At 42.1% G+C, this 16,892-nt stretch overlaps 1 protein-coding gene across 5 annotated transcripts in view; it reads left to right on the forward strand.

Annotated features, from left to right (window-relative positions):
- The window catches only part of LOC131665888 (protein sidekick), a 35,150-nt gene that overhangs the window by 14,859 nt on the left and 3,399 nt on the right, over positions 1-16,892 (forward strand). The window contains exons 2-32 of one of the 5 annotated variants that reach the window (XM_058938107.1): positions 4,260-4,358; positions 5,775-5,954; positions 6,022-6,235; positions 6,301-6,474; positions 6,555-6,763; positions 6,918-7,068; positions 7,217-7,344; positions 7,569-7,685; positions 8,734-8,853; positions 9,022-9,177; positions 9,314-9,440; positions 9,880-10,181; positions 10,313-10,537; positions 10,614-11,246; positions 11,329-11,525; positions 11,611-11,820; positions 11,897-12,151; positions 12,232-12,460; positions 12,555-12,857; positions 12,936-13,116; positions 13,192-13,407; positions 13,485-13,681; positions 13,762-13,958; positions 14,032-14,271; positions 14,352-14,549; positions 14,627-14,768; positions 14,853-15,131; positions 15,277-15,297; positions 16,013-16,170; positions 16,251-16,413; positions 16,493-16,818. In XM_058938107.1, coding sequence (XP_058794090.1) covers positions 4,260-4,358; positions 5,775-5,954; positions 6,022-6,235; positions 6,301-6,474; positions 6,555-6,763; positions 6,918-7,068; positions 7,217-7,344; positions 7,569-7,685; positions 8,734-8,853; positions 9,022-9,177; positions 9,314-9,440; positions 9,880-10,181; positions 10,313-10,537; positions 10,614-11,246; positions 11,329-11,525; positions 11,611-11,820; positions 11,897-12,151; positions 12,232-12,460; positions 12,555-12,857; positions 12,936-13,116; positions 13,192-13,407; positions 13,485-13,681; positions 13,762-13,958; positions 14,032-14,271; positions 14,352-14,549; positions 14,627-14,768; positions 14,853-15,131; positions 15,277-15,297; positions 16,013-16,170; positions 16,251-16,413; positions 16,493-16,818 — 6,347 coding nt within the window. The remainder of the gene's footprint in view (positions 1-4,259; positions 4,359-5,774; positions 5,955-6,021; positions 6,236-6,300; positions 6,475-6,554; positions 6,764-6,917; positions 7,069-7,216; positions 7,345-7,568; positions 7,686-8,733; positions 8,854-9,021; positions 9,178-9,313; positions 9,441-9,879; positions 10,182-10,312; positions 10,538-10,613; positions 11,247-11,328; positions 11,526-11,610; positions 11,821-11,896; positions 12,152-12,231; positions 12,461-12,554; positions 12,858-12,935; positions 13,117-13,191; positions 13,408-13,484; positions 13,682-13,761; positions 13,959-14,031; positions 14,272-14,351; positions 14,550-14,626; positions 14,769-14,852; positions 15,132-15,276; positions 15,298-16,012; positions 16,171-16,250; positions 16,414-16,492; positions 16,819-16,892) is intronic. The other 4 variants (XM_058938109.1, XM_058938108.1, XM_058938110.1 and 1 more) reach the window with 4 other exon arrangements.

Genomic DNA, 16,892 nt, shown 5'->3' on the forward strand with positions numbered 1-16,892 from the left:
TCTTAGTTACAAAAGCCAGATATGCGCGTACATGCTGGTCGCGCGAGCGAGCGACTTTGTAATTACAAATGGTACGTTTTCGCACCGGTCGGACCGGTTTCAATTGCAGCGCCTCTGCTCCGCGCACTCTCAAAGCCCAAACTCGCCGACTTGCTGGTTTGTTTGTTTTATTTTTTTTATCACTGCAAAATTGCATTGCTCGCTTACTACGTTTATCTCGTATAAAACCAAGCCGCTTGGACAATGTCAAACACTGCCCGTACTATACATTGTAGAGTGCTCGTACATCCGAAGAATGCAGCGTTTAATGTTCGATAATCATCATCTGAATGAGAAAACGAATGGGTCTTCGTGGAGTCTGGATGTATGAATCACGCGAGCGTCGCTGTATCTCTTCTTTTTGTTTTTTGTTTTTTTGCCGAGGCTAATAATATACCTGGGCGTAGTATATGTATAGGCAAGGGGGATACATTCTCTGTATACTCAGAACGATTACAGCGTTTTGATCTCACTGTTGCTTTTTTCTATTTGTTGTCATCAGTAATTTTGGTGAGCGGAAAGGCCACAGCCGACGATATCCAGGCATTTTAACAGTGAAAAGGCATGATTTGTGCATAAATTGCGGAGCAATATTATTTAATGAAAAGTTGCGGAATGGGATACTGAATGGCAATATGGTTCTCCCATGTGTTTCAAAATGATTCATCACGCGTGAAAATCAAATTATTAGTTTACGAATTATCTTTAAAAAACCATTAAACTCAGCTATTTGTTAATTAATTAATAACTTTTTTAACTGCCATTGCTTTTTACAAAAACTATGAATTTCAAGAGACAAAATATACCATTCACATTTTGTAAAAAAATATTAATAACTTTTGCTGTAAAAGCAATTTTACATACGAAAGAGAACGATACGGTACTTGGCGTGGGGGCTCATTTTGTTCATAAAAAGTTGTAGTTTACTCAGCAATACTGCTCTTGTCATTTTTTCTCAATGAAAATTATTTAAAAAGACACAAAATTTGAAGCTCCGAAAAAAGTTATAAACAAATCGAATATCTTTCAAAGTAGAGTAAATCATTGCTCCCAATCACTATGACTATATTGCTGGTAATTTTTTATAAATTTTAAAACTAACCTGACCTTTTTAAGTGCAACAGAAGCAAAGATATTATTTTCTTTTTAATCACCGACTCTTTAAATATTCATATTAAGAAACTAATTTTCACGATTGGATCAAGTGAAAGATGAAGTTTATTATACAAAATCATACTCTCGATGAAGTTTCAATATTCGTCAGGGAATCTTTTGTCAAACTGGAGCGTAGACTGAACTCGTGGACGAGCGCGCACGGGCTAAGAGTAGGGGGAGCGCTTTTCGACGGCCGGAGAAAACCGGTCGTGTTGCTTCAAATCGAAATTGAACGAACAATTTTCTAATGGTACCTCGTTAAAATTTTAACGTTTACGTAATTTTTTGTAAAAAAAATGTTTGTTAGTCAGTCAAAAATTTTGATTTCATTTTACCACCGATGACATGTTATTTTGAAAGTCTCTTGTACTTTTGACAATCGACTATTCTTTAATCACATGCGACAATAATAATATTAAATTTCTCATTATAAACTGGGCAAGATTGCAATTAATAAGTAATAGAGTTACAGGTAAAAAAATGTTTATTTGATATAATTTAGTTTGTGATTTATTAGTATTTTTATTAAGAAAGTTTTTACATATGATTTTGAACAAAATATATTGATAGTATATAAATAACAATATTTTTTACATATACAAAATTTTTTATGTTAAAAATTCGGGATAATAATAATCAAAACAATACATTTAATCTTACTTATATCTTCCGTCTTTTTCTCGATTGGACATTTATCTCTATCATAATCGTTATCTCTTATATTTTTACCTACAGTACAATCCATTTCAATGGTTTCTTCTTCAATATCTTCAATGTAATTATTGTTGATCTCATCGGCATCCTCACTCGCATCAGTCTCTTCGAGAGTTAAAATCTCATTATTTATTTGAAACTACATTCTACATTACACTGTTATGCACTGCACTCTATTGGAAATATAAAGTTTCAGTTATATATTTTACCAATTTTGCTACAAAAGCAATCATTTTTTTTCTTTGAAAATACAAATCTTGCATTTAGAAAAATATGAAAAACGAAAGACATAAATTTTTTCTCGATTTCGATTTGGAGCCGCGCGACCGGTTTTCTCTGGCCGTCAAAAAGTGCTCCTCCCAATCTTCGCCGTGGCTAGTCCACGAACTCGATCCTCGCTCCAGTTAGACAAACAATTCCTGACGAATATCGAAACTTCATTGAGAGTTTAACTGTGTATAATAAACTTCATTTTTCACTTGATCTATTCGTGAAAATTACGTTTCTTGATATTAATAATTGAAGGCACGGTGATTTTTTGTAAAAAAAAAACAATATCTTTGATTCTTTTGCACTTAAGGAGGCTAGATTGGTTTTAAAATTTATAAAATTTACCAGCAATATAGTCGTAGTGATTGGGCGCTATAATCTACTGTACTTTGAAAAATATTCCATTGGTTCATAACGATTTTGGAAGCTTTAAATTTCATGCCTTTACGACTCTTTACAGACGAAATGAGACCACGCCGAGTTTCGTATCGTTCTCTTAGGGCAAGAAATCAGTTTGTAACTAAAGCTCTATTTTCACAAAAATTACTAGTACAGCAAAAGTTATTAATAATTTTTACGAAATTTGAATAGTATATTCTGCATCTTGAAATCCATAGTTTCGGCAGCATTAAGAAGTATTCTTCTGCTATTAAAATAGTTATTTATAAATTAACAAATAGATGATTTTAATGGTTTTTTAACGATAACTTGTAAACTAATTATTTGATTTTGACGTGCGAGGATTCGTTTTGTAGTTATTTTTAGCGTGGAAAAAGGGTATAAATTGCAATATCATATTAATTATTACGGTGAAAATACGAAAAAAAACGTGTATTTCGCAATTTCTTTACTGACGCAAGCTTTTTCTTTCATTGGACGAATCACATTTTTTTCTACTCAGTATCCCATTCCGCAACTTTTCATCAAATAATATTGCCCTTTACAATTACACATAAAATTTTGCTATAATGCGGGGGACCTCATTGGTGGTGTTACGGCAGTTCAATTGTGCCGAGAGAGCGAGGCTATCAAGCGACTGCGAAGCGAGTGCCGTAAATTCGTGTGAAAAGAGCGAGAAAGAGAGTCGACAAAGGAGGCACGTACAAGACATAACGGTTGATCCTGCTTGCCGGCGGATAAAGTCGCTGCGTGCACAGCTCGGCCCGCATTCGGTGGCGCGCGTCCAACGATTCTACGTCGCGCCCTCGATCCCTCGACGCTCGCTCCTCCGTCGAACGCGAGCGCGTCTTGCTGCTTCTCCATAGCGAATCCCTTTGGGCGAGCGCGAAACAACGGAGTGAGCAAAAAAAAAATGAAAAAATTAGATTCCGTTTTTCGCGCACACTCGTACGGGGACGCGAGCACGCGTTCATTTCACACGCGTACAGCGCGGCCGGATGGACGGCGGTGCCCGCGCACACGCACCACGGCCTCGCGCCAGCATTTTGCACGGCGCTCGCTGCTGCCCTCGCGAAGACACCGCAGGAGAAAGAGAGCGAAACCGTCTCCCCTCCCTGATACGCGCCTGCCTTTCTTCGTGTCCACCCGCTAGCCTACTCGCATGCTTACCCTAGCGTGGCAGAAACGCACCAGGGCTACGCATTTCGCACGGCATGTAGGTTACTGCATTCGCGTTGGTTTTTTTTTTTTTTTTTTTTTGCTTTCGTATTTGGAACGTAAGGGAGCATTTCTTTTTTCATCGCCGCCGCTTCGCGTGTTTTACATTCTATTGTGGCTGTTACTCATGCTCTTTCGGTGTGTATGTGTGTGTGTGTGTGTGTCGGCGCGTACGCGTTTGCCAGCAATGAGAGACGCGACGGCGGGAGTGGCTTTCGGCGCAACATCTAAAAAAGAGTTACACGCTGTCCGAGAAACACGCGTCAGCAGCCAAATTGCCTTTCGCTTGGCGCCGATGATCGGCCGTTTGGCGCTCGATTTTACGACGCGACAAAAAGTCCTTCGACGACTTCTCTCCCTGGTCGGCGGCATTGTGCTTTTCTTATGTATTTTTTTTTTCTTCGGTTCGACGAAATTCGCAACGATTCTCATTCTAGCCTCCCCTTTGACATTGTTTGTTTCAGCGGAGTCGCTGCAGGAGCCGCGATTCAGCACGCAGCCCTCGAGCAGCGGTGGCATTCTCAGCGAGAACCGAACGAAAATTTTCCAGTGCCAAGCTGGAGGTAAGTCACCAGCAAATACGCAGTCGCCTGTACATCGCTTTTTTTCGTTTTATTCAAAATAAACGCGTCGCTGCCCTCGTAAATCTTGAGATCGCTATAATCGCATTAAAGGCAAAACGCGCGGCTGACGGGAGCAGAGAGATTATAATAACGCGCTGTAACGATCGGAGAGGAAAAAATCTCTGTCCCCCTTCTATACTCACGATAATATATAGAACGGCCACTTCATTAGCATAAATTTGGGGAGGGGCACCAAATATAACGTAATCTGCGCACCTCGTACATGTCGCATCGCGCATTTCATAAAAAAATCTCCGTCAGGCGATTGTTACCGAGGCGAGTTTGGTCGTCCGCGCGCGCGCGCGCACAAAATCGACAAGAGAAAGGGGAACGAGGTTGTCAGCGCCGCGCCAGGCGAGCAGTGTACGTCGTCGATGCCAGCAGGCGTCTTTGTAAAGGCGAAAGAGCAGCGTCGAGAGGTAAAAGGCGAAGCCCCGCAAGCTGCTGGGTAACGCTACACGCGCCGCGGGGCTTTCGAGCCCTCTGCGCACGCGGCGCATACCAGTCACCCTCTCCGGTGTGTCGCGCGGACTTTGGCGTAACGGTCTCCCGCCTCTTCAATTCCGAGCGCTCTTTCGGGTCGCACTACCCAATCTAATCTCGTATGCAAAACTTTGCGCCGGAGTGCTGGGCTCTTACTGTATGCGCGACGATTTCCATTCCACTGATTTCCAAAGTACCAAGTCTATGTCGCGTTAGCCATCCTGCCTTGGCGGGATTTCTCTCTCTTCGCGCGGTCTCGGATTTCAGATCGCCAGCACCTCGCCTTCCAAACGCCACTCCTGGCTTTTAAAAATACTCGAGGCTCTTCTCTTCCGCTGCTCATACAGGCGAGTGCAGAGTTGCTTGCTCGAGTCTGACGAAATACGCACTCGATCCCCGGGGACGCAGTCATCTTCCACCAAAATCACATCTAACGAGACAGCCCACGGGCAAATATTTCCCTCGCGCGGGGATTCCTTCTTTTTTCGTTTTGTTCTTTTCTCGATCGCTGCGGCTAACTTTAGACACCGAGCTACGTCGACTGCTGCACCCTGAAGCCTCCACAACGAGCGCGTAACACACTGCCGATAGAGAGCGAGGGAGGGAGAAAATAACGGAACACGGCCGTGACGCTTTATCGGGCTAATATTTGAGGGGAAACAAATGGAAACGGTGTCGACATTGACAGCCGCGACGACGAGGGCGACGACTTTTTAAGGAGACGCGCGGTCTCGTTGACGCGGATATACTTTGGTCGTCGCGCCGTCCGCTCAACGAGCGTCCGTTTCCGATGCAAATCAATTGTAGGGCAGACGACGCGCCGACGGCGCGTGTTTTCGCCGCGTCGCTTCAATCGGCCGCGCTGATTTGCAGGCAATCCGCAACCAAAGTACAGGTGGTTCAAAGACGGCCGGCCGCTCACGAGCGAGCTCACGTCCGAGTACTTCTATCGCATTCACAACACGCGCCGGGAGGACTCGGGCGTGTACTACTGCATGGCGACCAACGTAGTCGGCTCCATCTTCAGCGAGAGGATATCATTCTCCGTGGCCTGTGAGTATGACTTGGCGGACGCGAGAAGACCCGAGCGTGGCTGACGATCGATGGCAATGTTGCGCAGACATGGGCGAGTTCGAAGACCTGAGCGAGCGAGGAGTGTCGGTGGGCTCGGGCAGCGCGGCGGTGCTGGAGATGCCGCACATCGACAGTCATCCGGCGCCGGAAGTGATTTGGTCGACTTCCGAGGGCACGATACCCTACACCATCAAGTACGCCACGGTTCACCAGAAGCTCATCATTCTCAACGCATCCGAGGGTGACGAGGACACTTACAGGTAGGTCGGTCAGCCTCGTCAGTTTTGCTGGCTCTCCTCCTCACGACGCCGTCTTGCCTCGACAGAGCCAAAGCCATCAATACGCAGCTCGGCAAGGAGGAGAACAGTCCGTTCTTCAAGCTCAAAGTGGTGGGCGATCCCTTGGCCGAGGTGGCGCCGACGATCGTCGTAAGGCCCGAGGATACGAAAATCATCAAAGACCAAGGCATGACGTATTTGCACTGCATCGCTAATGCCAGGTATTATTCTCACTTGTGCCTCATCCTCCCCCGACGCACCATTATCCAATCCGTCCTCGTCTGCTTTCTTTCTCTCCCAGGTCCCTGCATGAGTTAAGAACCGTCTGGACGAAGGACGACATTCCGATCGAGGATACCAGATTGGCCTTCAACTACAAGGACTCGTGGAACAGGACGCTCATGCTCATATCGGCCAATCCCGACTACAAGGGCATCTACGCGTGTCACGTCGATCTCAGGAGCGGCGGCTACCCGACCATCAGTGCCAGCGCCAAAGTCGACGTACTCGGTGAGCAACCGCGACGATTCCTTTCCGCGCTGCCGCAACAAAATCTAGCTCGAGCGCAGTGGAGATTCGAGACGCGATGCCTATTGGATCGATGACGGCTATCGTTAACCAGCAAAACTGATTTCGCGATTTTTTTTTCGATTTGTTCGCGCAGAGAAACCAAGCTTCCTGACCGAGCTAAAGAGGGTAACGCTGAGCGAGTACGGGACCACGGTAACGCTGCCTTGCGACGCTGACGGCGAGCCGAAACCTACCATTCAATGGTTTCGCAACGCCGAGCCCGTTGACAGACTGCTAGGAACGAGGTAAACACACGCGCGCTGCCAGTCGTTCAATGTTACACCTGCGTCTGGCCCGTCATTACCGGCTCTTGTCTGCCGCAATTTCCGATTGTTTGGCTTTTAATGTCATTTCGTTTTTCTTTTCCTGTTTCTTCTCGCGGAACGTTCACAGATACGCTATGCAAGAAGACGGATCGCTGACGATTAAGAAGCTGACGATGGACGACTCGGGCATGTTCCAATGTTTGGCGACTAACGAGGCTGGAGAAGCTACCACGTACACCTGGCTCAAAGCTAAAAGTGAGTAGAGCTGCAATTGCTTGACGAATGGAGGAAAGAACATCACCGATGAAGCGTAAACACTCTTGTTCAGTGTTGTACAAGTTTTCGAATTATCACGCCAGCTTATTGTCAAGCGTGTTGTACTTAAATCTTTTTGTTTTCATAAATGTTCGCTCGCCCACTGTGTCTTTGTACTGATCACATGATTTTCTTGTTGTTTATATTTGTTTGTGCGAGAGCAGAAAGATCGAAAACAGCGATGAAAGAGAAAAAGAGAACGGCTCGTCGAGCCGCCGGTTATGGTATCGTCGGAGTGCGCCAGGATAACCGTCGCTTTCAGTTCTTTCAATATCCAGACCGTAAGAATCTACGTTTTCGACGTCGTAAAGTCCACTTCATTTGGTTATTTCCTTTTTTTTTAGTTTGCTATCTTGCTATGTGTATAGTTTTCTCTAATGTTTTCAAAATCACGTATCATCAAACGGCAATCTTAGTAGATGGAACGCGACACTCATTTGTCACCTTTGCATTATTCACAGAAGAAAAGAAAATAAAAGAAAATTGGCGCTCTCGGTCCACAAACAAAATTTTGGTGACCTTTTGGCATCATTTTCTTTTATTCGTATCGCATTAAAATAGGCACTTGCTTGACACTACGCCAAATCATTAGTTCACACTTAATCGCATTCTTGCTTCATTATTTTATTGTTTGTTCTTCAAATCGCATTGTTTTCCAACTATATACAGTAGATATCTTATATGTGCGTGCCATTGCATACATTTGCGTATTGTTACTTGACTGCGTAGCGACATATCTTTATCAAGTAATAGTCGTAGATTATACGTGTGTTTTACATTGCCTTTGCTTAGTGTGAAAACTATAGACCTTTCCTGACATGATATATTGTGTTATCTAGACGTGTTTGCGTAGTTGTAAAAGCAGTTTTAGAGATGACAATATATATTTTTTTTATTATGTAAATTTGATTAGAAAAACTTGTGAGTCGGCGATCAATTTAAATTTATTTATTTTTTTCAACGATAGACTTCACAGTACAAATTATCACTAGTGGTGAATGTCATTAGCGCACGGTTTTTTTTTCATGTTTTGCGTAATGTCTACAAATCTACCACTGCAAAGCTTAATCACGTTGCCATTTGCCAACAGAAAATCACGCAGAGATGTTTTATACATTGATATATTTTGTATACATTATTATGACTTATTTGCAGTATTAATAAATGTATGTGTGCATATCTAAAAATCCTTGTTTTCTCGAATAAAAGTACCTGCAAAAGAACAAAGCTGTTCAATGTTTAATTTTTGTGTTGTTGCATTCATGCATGTTTTTTAACGCACCACTGTTTCGATCATGACAATGCAATTCACAATTGATTCGTTTGCAGCTTCGATACCAATCATGGAAATTCCTCCGGAAAATTCGACTGTCTTGGACGGCAAAGATGCGATTCTCAACTGTCGAGCAATAGCCGCACCAGTGCCAAATGTAACGTGGATGTATAACGGTGAGTGTTTTTGTCGCGTACCATTTAAAATGACTTAAAAGTGCCAAGTTCAGTTTGGGGCAAAATGGAAAACGTAGTTCAATTTACTCACACTACGATGTCCTCTGTTCTGTATATATCGGAAAATTTCGATAACACATACTTGAACACGATCAATTGTATTTGCAGATACGATGCCGGTGGAAATAGTCGGTCGAGTGCGAGTTTCGGAGAGCGGCGATCTATTGATAGCCGATGTGAAGCCGAGCGACGCTGGAAAATACACTTGCATTCGTGCAAACGACGCCGGTTCCGTAAATGCATCGGCTTACGTTTCAGTGCTTGGTAAGTGTGCGTACGCGCGCGCGTGTGTGACATCTTGCGTCCTGCAAGATTTTCTACTTATTTCAATAAAACGTACACCAACCTCACGCCAGCAAAATGATTAACAAAACCTTGCAACTTTTTTTGCCACTCGTAGTGAGAACGCAGATAATCCAACCGCCGGTCGACCAGTCGGTTCTTCTCGGACACACAGCGGAGCTCAAGTGCGAGGTATCAAATGATCCCAGTGTCAAATTCGACATCGCTTGGTTCCATAATTCTCAGTAAGTTTCTCAAACGATGCTCGTTAGAAAGTAATATTATTATCATAGTACGCGAAAGAAGGATTGTAATCCATCGGCTTATCATCGACAATTAAACTACAAGTTGGCATTAGCCTTGTTAAAATGTTCGTCCGTTAATGATTATTTTTGCAACGTACGCCAACATAAAAAAATGGGACGATCTTTATCTAAAAAAAAAAAAAAAAAAAACAATTGGCCGTAAAAATTAGGCAAGCGTTGGTTTCAAAGCTGTGCGTGTTCAAAGTCTCGCCAGCTGTAATTAAAACCAACAGAAAACGACATGCAGTAGAGAATGAAAAGAGCGTAAAAGTGTAGTTACGCGAGGGGAAGGGGGAAGCAGAGCGTGTCGTAGAAAAAAGAGAAAGTAACATAGCGCGCATGAGGTACGGTCAGTGTGAAGCTCGCGGTATTATTACAGAGTGATAAACACACGAGCGAGCCCGAGAGTGAAGATGCTGTCGGACGGCACATTGGAGATCGGAGCGGTGAGAGCATCGGACGTGGGCGAGTACATGTGCTCGGTAGTCTCGCCTGGTGGCAATGAGACACGTACGGCGCGTCTGAGCGTGATCGAGCTTCCATTCGCACCGATCAACGTCGTGGCCACGCGAGTCGAAGAAATCTCGCCGAGAACCATCAACGTCACTTGGGTGCCCGGCTTCGATGGCAATAGTCCTATCAAGTCGTTCATCGTTCAGAGACGGGAGGTGCCCGAGCTCGGTAAGTAATTGACCTAAAAACTAGACAGTAGAGGCTTGGCTTTTAGCACAATTGGTATTATACATAGCTGAGACACCTAATGCAACATACGCACTAACAAAGCTATTTTCATTGATCCTCGCACGTATCAGAGATCTGGATACATTCGCGAAACCACTATCACTTTGCAGGCCCACTACCCGACTTCTCGCTCAACTGGGTTACCGAGTACTCCAATATTTCGGCCAATAGCCGTTGGGTACTGTTCGACAATCTCAAAGCCGCGGCGGCGTACCAGTTTCGCGTTAGCGCTGAGAATAGCGTCGGCGAAGGACCAAGCTCTGAGCCTAGCGATCCCGTTGTATTACCTCAAGAACGTGAGTACACCTTGCCAAACGATGCTTTACGCACTGCACCAATCGCAACAAATCACAAACTTTATCAACAATTCAGCACCCTCGGGTCCACCTTTGGGTTTTGTTGGTTCGGCGCGCTCGTCGTCCGAAATCATAACCCAATGGCAACCACCAGCGGAGGAGCACCGCAATGGACACATATTGGGCTACGTACTACGCTACAAACTGCATGGTTACAACGAGACTCCTTGGATGATTCAAAATATCACTAATGAGGCGCAGAAGAACTTCTTGATTACCGATCTTATCACCTGGAAGGATTACATAGTACAGATTGCGGCTTATAATGATAAAGGCGTCGGAATGTTTACCAATGAACTGCGAATCAAAACCAAGGAAGGAGTGCCGGAAGCTCCGCCGACTGACGTCAGAGTGAAGGCTATCAATTCGACAGCTATCAAAGTCTGGTGGAAACCCCCGAATCCGCAGAAAATCAACGGAATCAATCAGGGCTACAAGCTGCAAGCCTGGCATAATGGTGGCTTTGTCGAGGAGAACGAGTACAAGTCTATGACTGTAGCTCCTAATCTGTTCGATCCACAGGCTGAACAAAGTGCAATCATGGCGAATCTGAGGAAGTATAACGTTTACAATATCACCGTGTTATGCTTCACTAACCCCGGCGATGGAGAGAGAAGCATGCCCGTTACTATTCGTACTAGTGAAGATGGTAAATTTTTGTTTTCTTAGGCCTTTTTCTCTCCAATTTGAGTGCTGACAATTGCATTTTTACATTTTTTATGCGATTACAGTTCCTGGAAAAGTGGAGAATCTTCAGTTTCTCAATATAAGTGATCGAGCCTTGACTGTAAAGTGGAAGCCACCCAAAGAGATTAATGGAATACTCACATTTTATCAATTGAAATATATGATCAAGGACCGTCCCGACACTATGAGAGTGCTTAATTTCACTGCCAAAATTTTGTCTACGAAAATTGAACAACTTCAGGTGAGTTCGGTGCCGTCTGTCGAGATTTTTTGAGGGTACGTAGATACAACGAAAACAAAATAATAATGTAATTAATTCGACGCAGGCTACGACGCATTACACGTTCGAAGTATTGGCGTGGACATCAAAGGGGCCAGGCGAGCCAAGTATTGCGACTATTCAATCTGGTGTCGAGCCAGTGCTACCCGAGCCTCCGACAAAGTTGGCTCTATCGAATATCGACGCGTTTTCTATAGTTTTGCAATTTACCCCGGGATTCAATGGCAATGCATCTATTTCTAAGTGGATAGTGCAGGTAATACACTTAAAAATTTGCATGTTATTTATGAAATTCATTTCACAATTTACTAAATATAAACAATGTGATTCAGGCACAAACCGCTCGAAATACAACGTGGCACACAATATCGGAAATCTATGACCCCGATGCCAAGAAGATAACGGTAGAGGGTCTAACTCCTTTCATGCAATACAAACTGCGACTGATAGCTAATAATGTTGTGGGACCTTCTGCGCCATCGGAGCCAACAAAAGAATTCCAAACCATTCAAGCTCCGCCGTCTCATCCCCCTAGAAATGTGACCGTTAGGGCTATGAGCGCAACCGAATTGAGAGTCAGATGGATCGTGAGTTTCGATAACTTTTATTCTCCCTATCTCTATTTACGAGTCTTTGTGTACGTAATCAATTTTACATTAATCAACAGCCGTTGCAGCAAGTTGAATGGTATGGCAATCCACGTGGTTACAACATTACATATACCGCAGTACGTACCAACAAATCCAAAAGCATTAGTATTGACGATCATACTGCCAATTCGTACGTGCTCGAAAACATGGAGGAATTTGCTTTGTACGAAATTTACATGCACGCCTATAATGATGTTGGTTCGAGTACTTTGAGTCCTAAGGCCGTTGAAAGAACTCGTGAATCAGGTAGATATTTGACTAATGCATTTAACAACATTGATAAGCTTATAAACTTATTTATAAAATATGAATGTCTTAAACAATCTTTTTTTTTATTCAGTGCCATCACTCGGGCCTGTCAACGTCGAAGCTAATGCAACATCTTCTACAACAATTGTCGTTAAGTGGGGTGAAGTACCGATTGAGCATCAAAATGGTCAAATTGAAGGATACAAAGTATATTACAGAGCGAATAATCGATCACCATTCCAGTATAAAAGTATTCCGAGTAACTCTACTTTCACAACTACTCTGACTGAATTGCGGAAATATGTTCAATATCATATACAAGTTTTGGCATACACTAGACTAGGTGACGGGGCTTTGAGTATGCCTCCGATCAGAATTCAAACTTTCGAAGATGGTAATATCAAGAAATCGTGATTTTTTCCCCTAATATATACCGATTAAATATTGATTTATTTTTACATAATTATTTCAGTACCTGGCCCACCGTCTAATGTATCATTACCGGACGTGAGCTTCAGTTCAGCTCGAATTATCTGGGACACTCCTGAAGATCCAAATGGAGAAATTCTCGCATTCAAAGTAATGTTTCATTTAAATGGAAGTCTTGATCACCAATTTTCCAAAGAATTTTCTTCAACTACTAGAACATTTACGTAAGCTGATGTTACTTATAAAATGTATTTCGGCCAACTAAAAATATGTACTAATTTGAAATATTTGATTTCTAGAGCTAACAATTTGGAACCGGAAAGATATTATATGTTTTCGGTAACGGCTCAAAGTCGTTTGGGTTGGGGTAAGACTGCTTATGCCTTAGTTTTAACAACTAATAATAGAGAAAGACCGCAACCTCCCTCAGCGCCACACGTGAGCAGATCTCAAATACAAAGTCGACAGATTACATTTAGTTGGACTCCAGGACGAGATGGTTTTGCGCCTTTGAGGTAAATGCTTTTTGGAAATATTGAATATTTATATATTTTTTCCAATGTATTGCAAATGAGCATCTTATTCATTGTAGATATTATACGGTTCAACAATCGGAGAACTCAGGGCCTTTCCAAATGACACCCGAAAGAGTCGACCCATCGTTAACGTCTTACACTGCCAATAACTTAAAGCCATTTACCTTATATCAATTTAGAATTCAAGCTACTAACGATATAGGTCCTTCTGCGTGGAGCGGAGAATCTATTCAAGTTAAAACTTTGCCAACAGGTAAATATTGCTACTAATGTAATTTGTATATTTTGGAATATTATAAGGTATACATATTAAAAGACTTCTTAAAACTTTAGCTCCATCTCGAGGAGTTACGGACTTGAAAGTTGTACCAATAACAACGTCAAGTATAGAAGTTCACTGGAGTCCAATCGATGAATTATATTGGAGTGGTGATCATTCGACAGGAGGTTATCGTGTTTTTTATCAACCTCTTTCTGATTTTCCGACTGCTCTACCTGGGCCTCCAAAAGAAGAAATTATGGGAATCAACGTGAGATTATTTTTTTACGCACACACCCGAAATTCTTTAGTAATTTTAAAAATGTGGTCGTTTATTTTAACAGGAGACAAAAATAACATTGAGTGATTTAACCGAAGACAAATATTATGAAGTCATTGTTGTTCCATTCAATTCTGAGGGTGAAGGACCCCAAAGTCTTCCAGTTACAGTATATGTTGGTGAAGCCATTCCCACCGGGGAACCACAAAACGTTACAGTAAATCCAATCTCTTCCACTGAAGTGCAGCTTCGATGGAAACCTCCTCAGGCTAATATGCAGAACGGTGAACTTTTAGGATATAAGGTAATTGCACAATGCAGTCATCACTACTAATTTATATAAGTTATAACAAGTTTTAATAATTTATTTGTCATTATTTTCAGATATTCTACTTTGTAACGGATTCGCCGCAAGAGTTGGAGGAGAAGCAGGAGGAAGAGATTGAAGTAGTACCTGCTTCGTACTCTACTCATAGTTTAGTATTTTTAGACAAATATACCGAATACCGAATTCAAGTATTGGCTTTCAATCCGGCTGGTGATGGCCCGAGATCACCTCCTATCACCGTTAGAACAAAGCCGGTATAAATAATTAAATTTCACCCTATTTTTATATGCAACATTTTGATAAATACTCATTGTATCTCGACATTTGGTAGGATATACCTGGTCCACCCCAAAACTTACAGTTCAGCGAAATAACATTAACGAGCTTGCGCGTTACGTGGGACCCACCTAAAATGCGCAATGGAGAAATTGTAGGATATGTGGTATCCTATAAAACTTCGGAACAAAATGATCGTAAGTCAAATAGTATCGATTTTTATTTAATTATGTAAAAGATCAGGTATTCATTGAATATCTTAATAACGTTGTCATTTGTAGGTTTTAGTAAGCAAGTCCGACAAAAGGTCACAGAAACAAATTTGCTCGTTCAACCACTCGAAGAAAAAGTGACTTACACATTTTCTGTGCAAGCAGAAACAATTGATCTCGGGCCACCGACGTCTGGTAACGTTACTACCGGACCTCAAGAAGGCTCCCCAATGGCACCCACTGCTCTAGTGATTACAAAAACTGGCTCCAGTGTAGATTTAGCATGGACGAATGGTGCTACTGGCAAAGGCGCGATATTAGGCTATTACATTGAAACTAAGAGCAAAGGTAAAGAATATCAGCTTATAGGATTCATTTCGACGCTCTATGAATAAAAAAGCAATTATTAGCTATGAGCAATTTTTAATTTATTGATGCACTAATAGGCTGATTTTTATTAATCACTGTTATTATGTTTTCTTTGGCGAGACAGCAAGGGAAGATTGGCAGCATTGTAAGTTTATAAGAACACGTTAGCGTAATTTGTCAATAATCGTGTCTATAGGCATCTGTGCTCCATTGAATGTTCTAATCGATATGAAATCATATAGAAACAAATAACACCTCTGAACAAACAATTAGACGATTGCATGGTATTTTCTTTAGTAAGGCTGGGTACAAAAATGAGCTTTGATAACTTTGAATGTTTATCATGAAAATATATCCCCCATGCAATTAATGAGCATTTATCTCAAAAAAGATTTTTTTTTTTTGCTGCGTGAATTATATGTCGTATGTGTGTGGAAAAATTATTGTTGTTACTCAAAGTTCTGTCCAGCCCTGCTTTCCAGCATGTCCTGTTCAAGCATCTTTGACATGCATATTTATGTATGTATATACTGATTCCTCCTATCACACTATCTTACAAATAAGACTTTGAAAAACTAACCAGTTTTCTACGAATTTTCTCTCAGCGGACTCAACAAATACTTGCCTCATTTGACATGATTTGCAGTGCCGCCAAATGTTCTTAAATCATTATAAGCCAGTGTAATATCATTTAAAAAAACATTAGTAATATCATCGCCGTCGTAGAGTTTGAGCTTGTCATTTATTTTCATGTCGTATGAAACGGCGTTAGCTATAGCTTATGAATTTCAATGTTTATCGACAATGTATCTCAATCTTTGAAATAGAATTGTGAATTCTTATGTATAACTTGATTTTAGATGACAGTCAGTGGCAGACTATTGATCGAACGACGAACGGATGGTTGACTGAGTACAGTGTGTCATTCCAAAAATTACTTCCTTCGACGTCCTATCTGTTTAGAGTAATAGCTTACAATCAATACGGAATTAGTTATCCTGCCTTTTCCAAGGAAACGGTAATGCATAAACTAGTTTCAATAATTTCAAATTTTCTAATGTATGATTACGAAATTTTACTGGTACTTAAATTCAACAGATTATTACGCCTTCGAAACTGCACAGAGAATACGCGTATCTACAGCTACACCCTTTCTACAGACAGACCTGGTTCATGGTCACTCTAGCAGCTTCTTCAGTCGTCATAATAATTATGGTAATAGCAGTGCTTTGCGTTAAGAGCAAAAGTTACAAGTACAAACGTAAGTAGAGCAACCCCACTATAGAATAGAGCAAATTTAAGTGAAATCAAACACATATTAATGGTTCTTCTTAAAATAGAAGAAGCCCAGAAAGCGCTGGAGGAGTCAATGGCCATGGATATCGAGGACCGCCACGAGTCGGATATGGAACTGTACCGCTCGCGACAAAGCGGTGGTATCTCGAGCATGAGCAATGGTTGTGGCACGCTGGGTAAGAGAAGTACATTGAGTCGCAAGCCCATGCATCCACCACCTCCTGCTGTCTACGGCAAGTCACCGCCAAGGCCGTCACCTGCTTCTGTTGCTTATCACAGCGATGAGGAAAGTCTCAAGGGTTACGACGAGAACCCCGACGATAGCAGTGTCACTGAAAAACCATCGGAAATCAGCTCTACCGACTCGCAGGTATAATTTTCTCCCAATGAGCGCGTGTGCATAATTTCTTTGTCAAAGTAAACTCATTAAACAATTTATTTGTA

This window comes from Phymastichus coffea, unplaced genomic scaffold (genome assembly GCF_024137745.1).
Source record: "Phymastichus coffea isolate CEN01 unplaced genomic scaffold, Cenicafe_Pcof_1.1 PCOF00055, whole genome shotgun sequence".
In the NCBI taxonomy this organism is placed as follows: domain Eukaryota; kingdom Metazoa; phylum Arthropoda; class Insecta; order Hymenoptera; family Eulophidae; genus Phymastichus; species Phymastichus coffea.